Here is a 13,450-nt window from a genome sequence, read left to right as displayed (position 1 = left end):
CTTTGTAAAGTAAATCTAGTTCCTGGTGACGTTAACTCAATTGTTTCTAATGTGAATGTATCAGGATAGAAAACTGGAGAGTTATCATTTATATCCTGAATTTCTAGTTTAACTGTGAAAACATTTAAGGGATTTTCAACCACAATATCAAAGGTTAGGAAGCAGGTAGCTGCTGTCCCACACAGTGTCTCTCTGTCTATCCTGTCCTTAATATATAGATTTCCATTATCTAGATTTACATACAAATATTTCTCTGAAACAGGTGATACAATTTGCAGTTTTCTAGATGACAGCTGTTTAATATCTAATCCAATGTCTTTTGCAATATTTGCTATAACAGAGTCTTTTCTCATTTCTTCTACAATGGAATAATGAATCTGACCAGAGACTGAATGACACAGCCAAGAAAATAAGAAGGAAAATATTACTTGCCATCTGATTCCTTTGTATGTCTGTGTATGAGGTCTCATCTCAGCCATTTTCAAAACCTTTTTGTGCTCAGTATTTGTAATCCAGTGTGATAGAACATATATAAATCCAATTGTTTATGAAAATAAGATGAAATATCCTTTATTCTGTGTCGAGAGAATCCAGAAAATGGCTGTGTGTCTTCCTGCAGATCTGCAGTGTGTGTGAGTGATGAAAATACCAGTGGATCTCCAGTTTTGTATTCTTCTCCTTATTGGTTAAACAGCGGCGCTCTGAGGCGTAAGTGAGGAACTGCAATACTGAAATATTATGTTTTCAGTATACAGTACTATTATTATCATTATTATTATTAATTTGATGCATTTTTAAATTTCTAAGGGGGCCACATATGTAGTTTACAGTTCTTAACTTTATATTTACATTATTTACTTATTTATTCACTATTTAAGCAATTTCTAAAGTCTATTTTGGTACAGATTATATTTATAGGTCAATTAAACTAGAAATATATGTGCATATGTAAATGATCTGCTGTAAAAATCAGCTGCTTGACTGAATTGTACATAGTTGTTGTCACGCTAGAATAATGTCTTTTGTATCTTCTCGTTATTGGTGAACAGTGATGCTCTGAGGTAAAAGTGAAGAATAATAACTATGAAATTATTAAAAAGTATCCATTAATTATGTTTGCCAATATGTTTTGAAACATACAATGCAAAATTAAATGTTATACTTTGTTTATACTTCAGTAAATTTATCTTTATAAATCATATATTCCTGAATAGATATTTAAGTAAGACAGTCAGGACAGAAAATCAATACATCATACATATCCACCCCTATATTTCAGCATTAACTATGTATTTCTTGTTTTTTAATCCACTATGTAGATAAATTACTAGAAGTACATAATTAAGGCTGCAATGCTTACAGTGTACCTGCTGTCTGCACAAAGTGGAGGCAGCCATTTTGTTTGCTGGACAAATAGCCTTGGGAATGCAGCTAACTAATTTACCATATATCAGTGACATCTGTCAGTTATTAAGCATCTGCTAATTCATTATGTACCAATGAAGCACATAGTGATGAGGCATCAATCATGTCATTGGTTCTTAGTCAATTTATGGCTTATATTCTCTTTATTTTATATTTAGCCTACAACATGACTGCTATTTTGGTTCACATATCATATGCAATATCTCCAGTAAATACATTCATGCGGTTAAAGAAAGAATATTTTTCAAGAGTCTAAGGGGACTATTTATTAATATTTGGTTATAAGACTGAATTTTTTATTGACGCTTATTGCAAAAAAATTCACCTATCTCCACAATTTATCAATAAAATATTGGAGTGCAACTGAGCGATACTCAGCTGTCTTCACACATCCGCAGAGTAGCTGAACACCCAACCTTGGGCTTTCTGTTTCACTTAGTAAAAAACATATATCTAAAAATATATATATATATTTTTTAAATAACATTTTAAAAAATGCTTTCTTCTGTTATCGCCATCGTGAATTGGCGACAACACAACAAGTATTGCATATGTACATGTAAAGCCGCATAGCTTGTATTATACGCCATTGATATTGCCAGAGAAAACACTGATTTTCCACCAATGATAAATATGCCCAAGACACTAACGAAGTCACCTAGAAGATACATGGTTAACTGTCTAAATATAAATGACCAATGCAGATGACAAACTATTATGTAGAAAATGTGAGATTCTCGCTAACATGATATTATACCTATTACAGATTAAAGACCTAAAGCAGTAATGGTGCCTCTAAAACAATTTGTTTCTGTAAACGGACACCTTACAAAATTCAGACCTGGTTAATATGTATTTTTACTCCAAATTATCCCGTGGCAATAATAGGACATTTAAAGCCACCAAGCTTCTTCAGAGTGTCCAAAGTGTCTATTACAAAATTAATATATTCCTTGGTAATGATAATAGTTTGAAGTACACTTTACCACATATCCACCTCTCGGTATTGCAAGACTTTATTATGTCCATAATTAGATCAGATGCATTGTACTATTCTACAACATATTCTGAAATATAAGCCTTAGAATGTACATAAAGTGTGACGTAAATGCCCTCATTCAATGGAAGTTCACAAATGCACCACCAGTTAGAGAAATTGTGCACTACCTGTTAGAATACTTTCTCCATGAGTAGTATATCTATCCTCAAAATCAAAGCAAAGGTCTGACTGACTACAGACCTTATCCTTTTACATGCTTTCCCGTTTGCATCTTTTTTTGTGCTTCTCTTATAAATTCTATGTCATGTTGTAATCACAATTTTTTCTCAGTCACAGCTCTAATATGCACCAGTTAAAACATGATGACTTTTATCAATTACCTTGTTTACAAACAAAAAGGTTTAACGACTCCAAATTATACTTACAATTTGTCATAGCAAAAGTGTTTAAATGTATAATTTTTAAACTTAAACTTTTGATAGTGATGGTTTATGGGGTTGAATAAAAATTCAATAAAAACACAAGATAAAAAAATACAATAAGCGGAATATCAGATCAACCCTAAGCTATTATGTTATCATTATGATTATTAAATTACACTTACCAAAAGAGAAATATATCTAAAACATAATTGTGTCTGCAGAGGAAAAGGACCAACTCTCAACGTCTGCAAATACTCATTCATAACGGATCACTGCTCAAATGTATTAGATGAAGCTTACTACACATATGATGTTTAGAAGCAATTGAAGGTACCTATATTTGAAACCATCAAGGCAGTTCCTCATGTAAGGAATCATATAATGTGTTTAAAAAATGCAACACTGTAAGTTGTATAGCATAACCATTCTCCTGCAATGTCTGGGAGACATCTGAATTACAGGTAGCCAAAATGACGTGATTCGCCGCCAGTCCCCTCCCCCGTCCTCACACTTCACCTCCCCTCAAGGATCTCTCGGAGGGAAAGAGTAAAAAGTTGGCAAGTATGATTTATACAACAGTATTAAATACTCATTATACAAAAACAACGCTACTTTAATTATACAAATAGTTGCATTCTTTGTTTAACTTCAAATAACTATTATTATTATTATTATTATTATCATTTATTTGTTAGGCGCCACAAGGTATCCGCAGCGTCGCACACAGTACTAACAGTAGACTATACAGGGTGAAACCATACAGAACAATGAACAAAAAGTACCAATACTTCAGAAACTCCGGCCACTCATATGCAGTAAAGACGGAGCGGAAGAACAGGTATGGAGACAGGAGGGGAGGGGGCCCTGCTCATACGAGCTTACCTCCTAAGGGAACTATAATAAAGTATAACTTTCTCTAACTATGCCTTTGGTCCCCTATAGCTAGCAGTCCATTTGACCAACACCCTTATTTTAAGGATTTTTGCTGGAACATTTTGAGACGTGGAGGACTCTGAATATGCAATGATGCCAAATCCTTTAGGCCTTTAAATACATACATTTCGCAAAACAATACACCTTAAAAAATGCAAATTGGTAACTGGCAAAATGCTAATACAAGTTTTATTTATTTTTTGGTCAAATGCAAAATAAGCTCCAAGCATTAAGTTTCTTATCCTGTATAGTGCAGTTGAAGCTGCAAGACCTAATAACTAGAAGTAATAACACTTGCTTCACATATTATATGGATCCTTTTCTACAATGAAAAGTGTTGCATGTTCACAATGAAATCAGATGCACTATATAATACTGTTAAAAATGTGCATTTGTCTATAATAAAGTCGTTCCATATGTACTGGTACATTTAATTGTATCTTACAAAACTCACCTGTATCAGGTTATTTGTTGGCAAATCTACTTTTACACTTTCAATTCCAAGTCCTGAATCATCAGCATCAATGAGATTATCTACAGGGACATCGTGATTTGGTTTCATATAAGTAAAGTCACTTTCATTAGAATCCAAAGCTACACACACATTGTATGAGTAAGGAAGTGTCAATGTCCCATTTGTATATTCAGAGAGCATCCTGGGATCAACTTGAGGATATAAACTTGTACTTAGAGGACCAAACATTGGAAGTGGTTTGGACTTCTGGCATTTTGATATAAAGACCAACATAACAGTTATAATAAATAGCAAACAAATTAGTGCGAGGGCAATTACTAAGTATAACTGCAAATTAGATTGAGGATCTTCATCAATGAGTTGATTACTAAATTTAGGAACCACTTCTTGGAAATTATCTGCAACAACGAGACTTAAGGTGACTGTAGCTGAGAGAGAGGGGTCTCCATTGTCCTTCACCATCACCACAACCTTGTGTTTCAATATATCCTTCTCTTGAAAGACACGTGATGTCCTGATTTCACCCGTGTGCTGACTAATGATAAAGTGAGATGGTTCTGACACATGTATGAAGTGATAAGAGAGCCAGGCATTATGTCCAGAGTCTGAGTCCACTGCAACCACCTTAGTTATTAATGATCCTTGTTCAGAGGAAAAAGGGACCATCTCAAACACAGCTGGTCCACCACTTTCTGGTGATGGGTACAGGATTTTTGGAGCATTATCATTCTGATCCACTATACGGATAATTAATGTAACATTGCTGCTCAGAGATGGGGATCCATTGTCTCTAGCAGTTACTTGTATTAGAAACTCCTTGTGCTGCTCATAATCAAATGATCTCTGAGCATAGAGAACTCCAGTCTCTATATTGATGGACAGATAAGAGGACACCGGGAGATCTTCTGTATTACTGCTGAGTATAGAATAAATAATTTTAGCATTGTCTCCAATATCAGGATCTGAAGCTTGTATACTGTATATTGAGCCTCCTGGTAAATTGTTCTCTGGTACATAAGCAACATAAGTAGATTTCATAAATATTGGTGGATTGTCATTAACATCTGATATCTCCAGTCTGATGGTTCTTCTGCTGGAAAGTGGGGGAGATCCTCTGTCAGTAGCTAAAAATGTGATGTTATAACTAGATACTTTCTCTCTGTCCATAGAACCAGTTGTGACAATTTTATAGTAACTGTCAGATGATAGTAATAAATTAAAAGATTTTTCAGCGAGATTACAGTCAACTTCTCCATTTACTCGTGAATCTTGATCATGGACTCTTATGAGAGCTATCACTGTGCCAGGTGCAGAATCCTCAGGAATAGGACTAGATAATGATGTGATAGATATCTCAGGAGCATTGTCATTGTCATCTATAATTTCTATTAATACCTTACAATGGGCAACAAGGCCACCTCCATCCTTAGCTTGTATAGATAATTCATAAATACTTGTCAATTCAAAATCTAATGGTTTGTCTATTCTAACTTCACCACTTACAGGATGGATACTAAAAGTACCTGCATTCTGGACATTTCCTGATGTTTTGCTGAAGGAATATGTGATCTGTCCATTGACTCCCTCATCTCTGTCAGTTGCATTTACAGTTATTACAGTGGTATCAACTGGAGTGTTTTCATTCACACTGACTTTATATAGCTGCTGAGAAAATACTGGAAAATTGTCATTTGCATCAGTAACAATGATCCTTATTATAACAGTACCAGATCTCACAGGATTTCCTCCATCTAAGGCTGTTATAATTAAATCATGAATGTTTTGTGTCTCTCGATCCAAGGGTCTCTCTAATATGAGTTCTGGAAATTTACTCCCATCTGGGTTGCTACTCTCAGTCAGTGTAAAATACTGATTGTCACTGAGCCTGTATGTCTGCACTGAATTCATACCAATATCTGGGTCTTCTGCACTTTGTAATACAAATCTGGTTCCTGCTGAAGTCAATTCCATTATTTCTACTGTAAACATCTCATGAAAGAATCTTGGGGAATTATCATTAATATCTTGAATTTCTATTTTAGCTCTGAAAACATTTAAGGGATTTTCAACCACAGCATCAAATGTTAGGAAGCAGGTAGCTGCTGTCCCACACAGTGTCTCTCTGTCTATCCTGTCCTTAACATATAGATTTCCATTTTCAGGATTTACATAAAAAAAATTCTCTGAAAGACCTGACACAATTCTCAGTTTTCTAGATGACAGCTGTTTAATATCTAATCCAAGGTCTTTTGCAATATTTGCTATAACAGAGTCTTTTCTCATTTCTTCTACAATGGAATAATGAATCTGACCAGAGACTGAATGACACAGCCAAGAAAATAAGAAGGAAAATATTACTTGCCATCTGATTCCTTTGTATGTCTGTGTATGAGGTTTCATCTCAGCCATCCTAAGGACCTGAATTCTTCAATAAATATAATCCCTTTGATGCTCAGTATTTGTAATCCAGTGTATTAGAACATATTGTAGTTATAAATCCAATTGTTTATGAAAATAAGATCAAATATCCTGTATTCTGTGTAGAGAGAATCCAGAAAATGGCTGTGTGTCTTCCTGCAGATCTGCAGTGTGTGTGAGTGATGAAAATACCAGTGGATCTCCAGTTCTGTATTCTTCTCCTTATTGGTTAAACAGCGGCGCTCTGAGGCGGAAGTGAGGAACTGCAGTGCTGAAATGTTTTCAGTTCTGAGAACTAATGTGAAATCATGTATTTTATCATTGTAATTAGGGCAAGTATGCTTCTTAAATATATTTTATGCAGAAATGTAAATGTATCTTATGCAGGTTGCATTTCTACATCTCTATCTATCTATCTATCTATCTATCTATCTATCTAACATTTAAAAATAGTTGCATATATTTATAGATCAGCTAAATATACATAGAAATATCCGCTGTTGACTGCAGGACTGAACTGTGCATAATTCTAGAGATAATTTGTTCTGTATTCTTCTCATTATTGACATAATATAAAGCTTTAGGGTCAAAGGGAAAAAGTTAATAAAAATGTTAAAAAACGAAAGCATAGTACATGTAATACTTTTATTAAACCTTCTGTACCTGCTGTAGTTCCGTTTTCTAAATCCCCTTCTTAAATATATATTAAGGTAGAGCTAAAAAAAATAAAAAAAAATTCTAATAGAGAAAATAAATACAGTATACATATCCACCCACATGTTTCAGTACTAGCCAGTTTTTTTACTGGTCTAAGGGGCAAGTACAGAGAGCACAAATTGCGTCATTATGGCCTGTCAGCTCACCTGTATTCCAAGTATAAGATTTCTATTATGTGTGCATTAAATATATGAAACATTCACAAAGGTGAATTAATCCCTTCATCACCAAAAATTAAAGAACATGTTATCTGTGTAACTGCCAGGCTATGTCTCAATGTATATATATATATATATATATATATATATATATATATATATATATATATATATATATATATAATTCAGTGTACACCCTATTCCTAAATACATATTTTGCTATACCCAATTTAAAATGAATATGCATTTTTTTCCAGCTTTTCCATGGTATTTTCCTGAAACTGAAATTTGCTATCTGAGAGGACTTTATATGGACATAAAGAATTAGTAATTATAATAATGATAACATTAACCTATTTATTACATGCAGTGTCTACAGCAAATACATGACTGCAAATACATGACTGCAAATACATGAATACAGTTAAAGCAAGTCTGACAGGACTCTCTAGAACATACCAATTCATAATATGTTTAGCTTTCACAATATTAGAACCAGCACAGGTATACTTATTATGTACCAAAAATGCCCAAATATCTTCTTTATAACACAACTTAAAGACATGTAGCAATCACTGTGCCTCCAAACTCATTGCTTTCGTAAACAGTACTAGTAATAATAATTACACCAGCTGTCTGTATAGCGAGAAGTTAAGTATGTGCAGCATTAGATCACCACATTAGATCACCACTGAAGTACTCTATGATATTTACTTACATATTCACAGTATCTACGTATGTTATTCCATATTTTGCAACTACAATCGCCCTGGTTGGTTCTTTTCCATAGAACTCATTATGTTTGTCTTGGAACACCAAATATATGGTAAACATTGATAAAGCTGAAGAAAACAGAATACACTCATACCAACACATACACAAAATATGATTTAAATTATAAGAGTATAAAGCGGTGATGGGCATCAGTCGGCTCTAAGCGGGCCATCGAGCCTTCACTTGCGGTCCTTGCTCTTTCCTGCTTTATTGTCAGATTTGTTACACTTGTTTAAAATTCCTGCTTATGTGTTATTACAGAGTGGTGGCTCTTTCTTTGATTTAATGTAATGTTTTAACTGATTACTAAGATTAACAGTAATGTGCGGGTTTTTTTTTAAGCTTAGAGGGCGACACCATGTACTCTGACACCCTTCAGGTGTATTAGAGTACCAATCACTGGTATAAAGAGACATTTATAGTAGTGGATTGTAGATGCTTATAGATGTCCTGTATTTTGCAATACTAATATTAATTTCCTATTAAACATAGGTCTTAGGTCTCCCACTTTACATATTGACACAGGACTGTTCAGTGCAGATAGATATGTCTAAACTCTTCCAACTGGTCCCATGCAGCCTCGGACTGGCCTGCCGGCCAGCCGGGCTGTAGACCGGTAGGCCCAGCCGCGATTAAGCCCCGCCCCCTCTGACATTGGGGCGGAGCTGCAGGGAGCACCTCGTAGACGGTCGTCTGTGTAAGAAACACACTACCGCGCAGGCGCAGAGAGCCGTGCCTTGGCTCTCTGCGCCTGCGCGGTAGTGTTTTGTGAACTTCAGCAGGGGAGGAGGACGGAGTTTCTACCGCGGCTGTCTTCTTGTCACTAGCCGCGCCGCCCAGAGGAGCAGGATGCCGGAGCTTTTCAAGGTAAGGTAAGTGGCAAAAAGAGGGGTTACTATTACTACTCGTTTCCCACAGTGAATGAGGGTTACTTTTCACCTCTTTTTTTTCCCCCTCTTTGTACTGCAGTCTGCAGGTACTGTTAAATTGCACACAGATAGCTGACTAGCATTCACCATAAGTGTGTACAATGCTCTGGATCTTAGGAAAAAGCTATAAAGGGTTAAGTAAAATCAGCAGTGATTAGACTCCTTTGTTGACATTTATTGTGGGAGTCTATTACATTCAGAATTTGTGGAGCAACAACCAATGTGAGGTCCAGAAGTAATGCGTAGCACCTCACTCCCTGCCAATCGAGGAGCCAGAATTGGGAGTGCCCAACCTGTACCCAGAAGCCTCCACAGGAGGGGGATCCAGGTTAACCAGTACTAGCAAGAGGTTACGACTCATGCTGTACCAACAAGATGCAGAGGCTGCAAGGACCAGATATCTTTTTCCTCATTGCCTGTGAGCCTTGTATAAGCATGTGCCCCAAAAACAGGCTGTCATTGGAGCAGGACTGCCTTGCTGGCTGTAAGAGGGGGAGAATGCTAGTAACCACAGGACTGTGCCCAGGGGTTGGCTAAAGAGAGACTGATAATTATAACGTATTCAGTTGTTATGGTATAATTGTTTAACCTTTTAATAAAAAGTACTATAGCTCCGTTGTGTTAAATAAACTTAAGTTTTCATTATTCAGATGTTTGCCTGGATGTGAAAATACCAGTGTACACAATTAATGAAAAACTTTTGTTTTATACATCACGGAAACATTATCATTGTAAAATTCTGTAGATGGTTTAGCCAAACGGTATTGTCACAAGGCTTAGCAAGAGAGTTCCCCTGCTTTGGTTCTATACACTGTTAAAAACACCACAACTCCTGGGAAACAATAAAGAATATATATGTATATATAGTGTGAATTGAGAGTACTATAGCTGCACAGAGAACACTAAATGCTGAGTTGGTTTGGGTCTATAGTTGAATGTGGGGCTGAGTGTGGGGAGGAGGCTGAGTGTGGGGAGGGGGGCTATCTATTAAATGTGAATATTAATTATTTAATGCTAGGAATGGTAGTGGGAAATGGCTGTATTAAACGTAAATGCTATTGATTTATTGCTGGGGCCGTTTGGAGGGAGGGTAATAGGTTTATTTATTAAATGGGAATACTATTAATTTAATGTTGGGGTTGGTTGGACGGAAATAGATCTATTTATCAAATGTGAGTGCTATTACTTTAATGTTGAGGCTGGAGAGAGGCCTAATTATTAAATGTGGGTGCTGTTGATTTAATGGCAGGGATGGTTGGCGTTTCTAAATGTACCAATTATTTTTCCCAAATAGGGCCCTCAACATTCCAGGATGCAGACAAGCCGCAACTAAAGAAACCAGCAGCCACAGGTAGTAAAAGTGACAACAACAGGTAGGACAGTCTGTCAAATGTTCTGAGTCTAGTGTAGGCTTGGCTAACCTGTGGTACTCCAGGTGTTGTGAAACTACAAGTCCCAGCATACCCTTCCAGCAATAAGCTGCTATATATTGGCAAAGCATGCTGGGACTTGTAGTTTCAAAACACCTGGAGTGCCACAGGTTAGCCAAACCTGGGCTAGTGGGACAATCCTGATTTTTGGTGACTGTTCTGCCCAATCTAAGAGGCAGGTCAAGACTGTGTATTCTTTATACACACACTGCATTCTTTATATACTACACTAAGGTGCTAGCTGTCCTTTGTGGGCTGACCGCTCCCCCTCTAGTGTCTGGTCCCGCCTCTATGATGGCTGACCACACCACCTCTGGTGGGCCCCTAGTGTTGCATTCCCGGTGGGCCCTTCATGCCCCAGTCCGACACTGGTCCCATGTGTCACTGTATAGAATGAACTCCTCAGTATCCTCATTCCCTTCAATGTCCCAATTCTCGAGGTGCCTGTTGCTGGTTTGTATTGCTCGATGCTCAGAAAATGATTTTACTTGTGGCATTCAAAGTGTTAAAAGTTTACTTATTTTTGTTCTTACAACTGCTTTGAAACTCTTACTTTACAACTGAACCTACTCATTGAAAATACTATGTTCTTCACTTTACCTGTTGCTGCAATCTCTCACAGTGAAGCCAGTGAGATTACATAGTACTACAAGAGGTTTATAGATATTAAGTAACAGTACTGTGATACAATCATGCTAAACAGCTTCAGGTGTCTTAAGAAAACAAAGTCTGCTCCACCAGTTAGAGTAATTCCTTTCATTGGTAGTAAATCCATTTTCATGATCAAAGTCATCTTCTGTTTGATCAGAGAACCTTTCCTCTAACTTATTTCAAGGTTTTCATAATTCTTTTGTACTTGATTTTTATTTTTGTTACAGATTTCTATTTTTAAGCCATGTTAATATTCGCCTTTTTTTCCTTCATCAAAACTAAAATATGACTCAGTGAAAGCATGATAATAATGATGATGATGATGATTGGTATCATAGAAACTTTTTATCTTTACAAACAAAAACAGTCAACAGAAAGAAAACAAAGGCCGCATTATTTTACATTTATAATTAACCAAATTATAATTACTGACCGTCAACTTTTGCTATCAATGCTTTCTGGAGATAAATCCAAGCCCAATAAAAATAAGGGATAAAATGTAAAACTCACAGAACTTCAACTCAAGCCTAATCTACTAATGTAGGTACAAAGTGGTTACAATTCCCAAAAGATAACTAATTGTAAAACATAATTACATAATTGACTACCAGAAAGCAATGCAGGTCCTCATGTAGGGAGCTGTGTAATGGGATTAGATATTACAACACTATAAGTTGTATATTTGTTAATAGTAGTCAATACTCATTATATAAAAATCAACTCTGCATTAAATAAAGGAAAAGTTACACTGTCTATTTAATGCCAAGTAAGTAGAGTGTTTCCTGTAAATATGCTTTTGATCCCCTTTAATTAGTAATTAAGTATGGTTGCTTCTCCTGGGATGCTTATGGTTCTTGCTGAAACAATTCAGAGTTCTCAAGTTTCTGGGGAACTGGAGACCCTGGGAACAACTCAAACAGTTGTCAAACAAGGCAGTGGATAAAAAAGACACCTCTTTGGCTGGCTGTGGCACCAGTCCAATCAGATGCAGTGTCCACTCTAAACCTCCCATGAACAGCCGCTTGCACATTTTCTGGTGCATACAATTTTCCAGAACATGAGGAACTAATGAGGAACACATATGCAGAGGTTCCAATGCCCTATTGTCTTTAAAATTGTGTCATTTTTCCATATCCATGACTTCACTTTACTTTATATTACAGTAATGGGGTTTTTCCTCCCCTGTGATGCATATGTTTATTTTAAGGATACTGTTGAAATATTTTAATACTAAGAGTTTGGAGGGCTCTGAATAAGCAGAATGTTTAAAACCATACGTTTTCTGAATCAAAACACTTTAGAAAATGCTATCAGATGTACTACAAGTAACCCTGCTGCAATTGTAAGAGTGATAGAGCGTTTACTACCATATTGCTCAGTTTGTGTATCAGAGGTTTATCAATATGTACTAGTATATGTACTTCTATCTTACAAAATCTCACCTGTATCAGACTTCTTGTTGTAAAATCTTCTTTCACATTTTCATTTCCAAGTTCTGAATCATCAGCATCAATGAGATTATCCACAGGGACATCTTCATTTGGTTTTATATAAGTAAAGTCACTTTCATTAGAATCCAAAGCTACACACACATTGTATGAGTAAGGAAGTGTCAATGTCCCATTTGTATATTGCGAGGTCATCCTGGGATCAAATTGAGGATATAAACTTGTACTTAGAGGACCAAATATTGGTAGTGGTTGGGAATTCTTACATTTTGATATAACGACTAACATAACAGTTACAATAAATAGTAAACAAATTAACGCTAGGGCAATTACTAAGTATAACTGCAAATTAGACTGAGGCTCTTCATCAATTAGATGATTACTGAATTTAGGAACCACTTGTTGGAAATTATCTGCAATAACAAGATGCAAGATGACTGTAGCAGAGAGAGAGGGGTCTCCATTGTCCTTCACCATCACCACAACCTTGTGTTTCAATATATCCTTCTCTTGAAAGACACGTGATGTCCTGATTTCGCCCCTGTGCTGACTAATGATAAAGTGAGATGGTTCTGACACATGTATGAAGTGATAAGAGAGCCAGGCATTATGTCCAGAGTCTGCGTCCACTGCAACCACCTTAGTTATTAATGATCCTTGTTCAGAGGAA

The 13,450-nt window shown here is 36.2% G+C and overlaps 1 protein-coding gene across 8 annotated transcripts in view; it reads right to left on the bottom strand.

Annotated features, from left to right (window-relative positions):
• Nucleotides 1–13,450, bottom strand: part of LOC142152875 (protocadherin gamma-B7-like) — a 420,392-nt gene that overhangs the window by 90,065 nt on the left and 316,877 nt on the right. The window contains exon 1 of one of the 8 annotated variants that reach the window (XM_075209925.1): nt 4,235–6,679. The exons of the other annotated variants lie outside the window; for them this stretch is intronic. Within the exon in view, the coding sequence (XP_075066026.1) occupies nt 4,235–6,664 (2,430 nt within the window). The 5' untranslated portion in view covers nt 6,665–6,679. Of the gene's footprint in view, nt 1–4,234; nt 6,680–13,450 lie in introns of those variants that run through there. 8 annotated transcript variants of the gene reach the window in all.

The sequence above is a fragment of the Mixophyes fleayi genome, chromosome 4, assembly GCF_038048845.1.
Source record: "Mixophyes fleayi isolate aMixFle1 chromosome 4, aMixFle1.hap1, whole genome shotgun sequence".
NCBI classification, from domain to species: domain Eukaryota; kingdom Metazoa; phylum Chordata; class Amphibia; order Anura; family Limnodynastidae; genus Mixophyes; species Mixophyes fleayi.
Note: the sequence above shows the minus strand (reverse complement) of the source record. Positions and strands in the feature narration are given on the sequence as shown.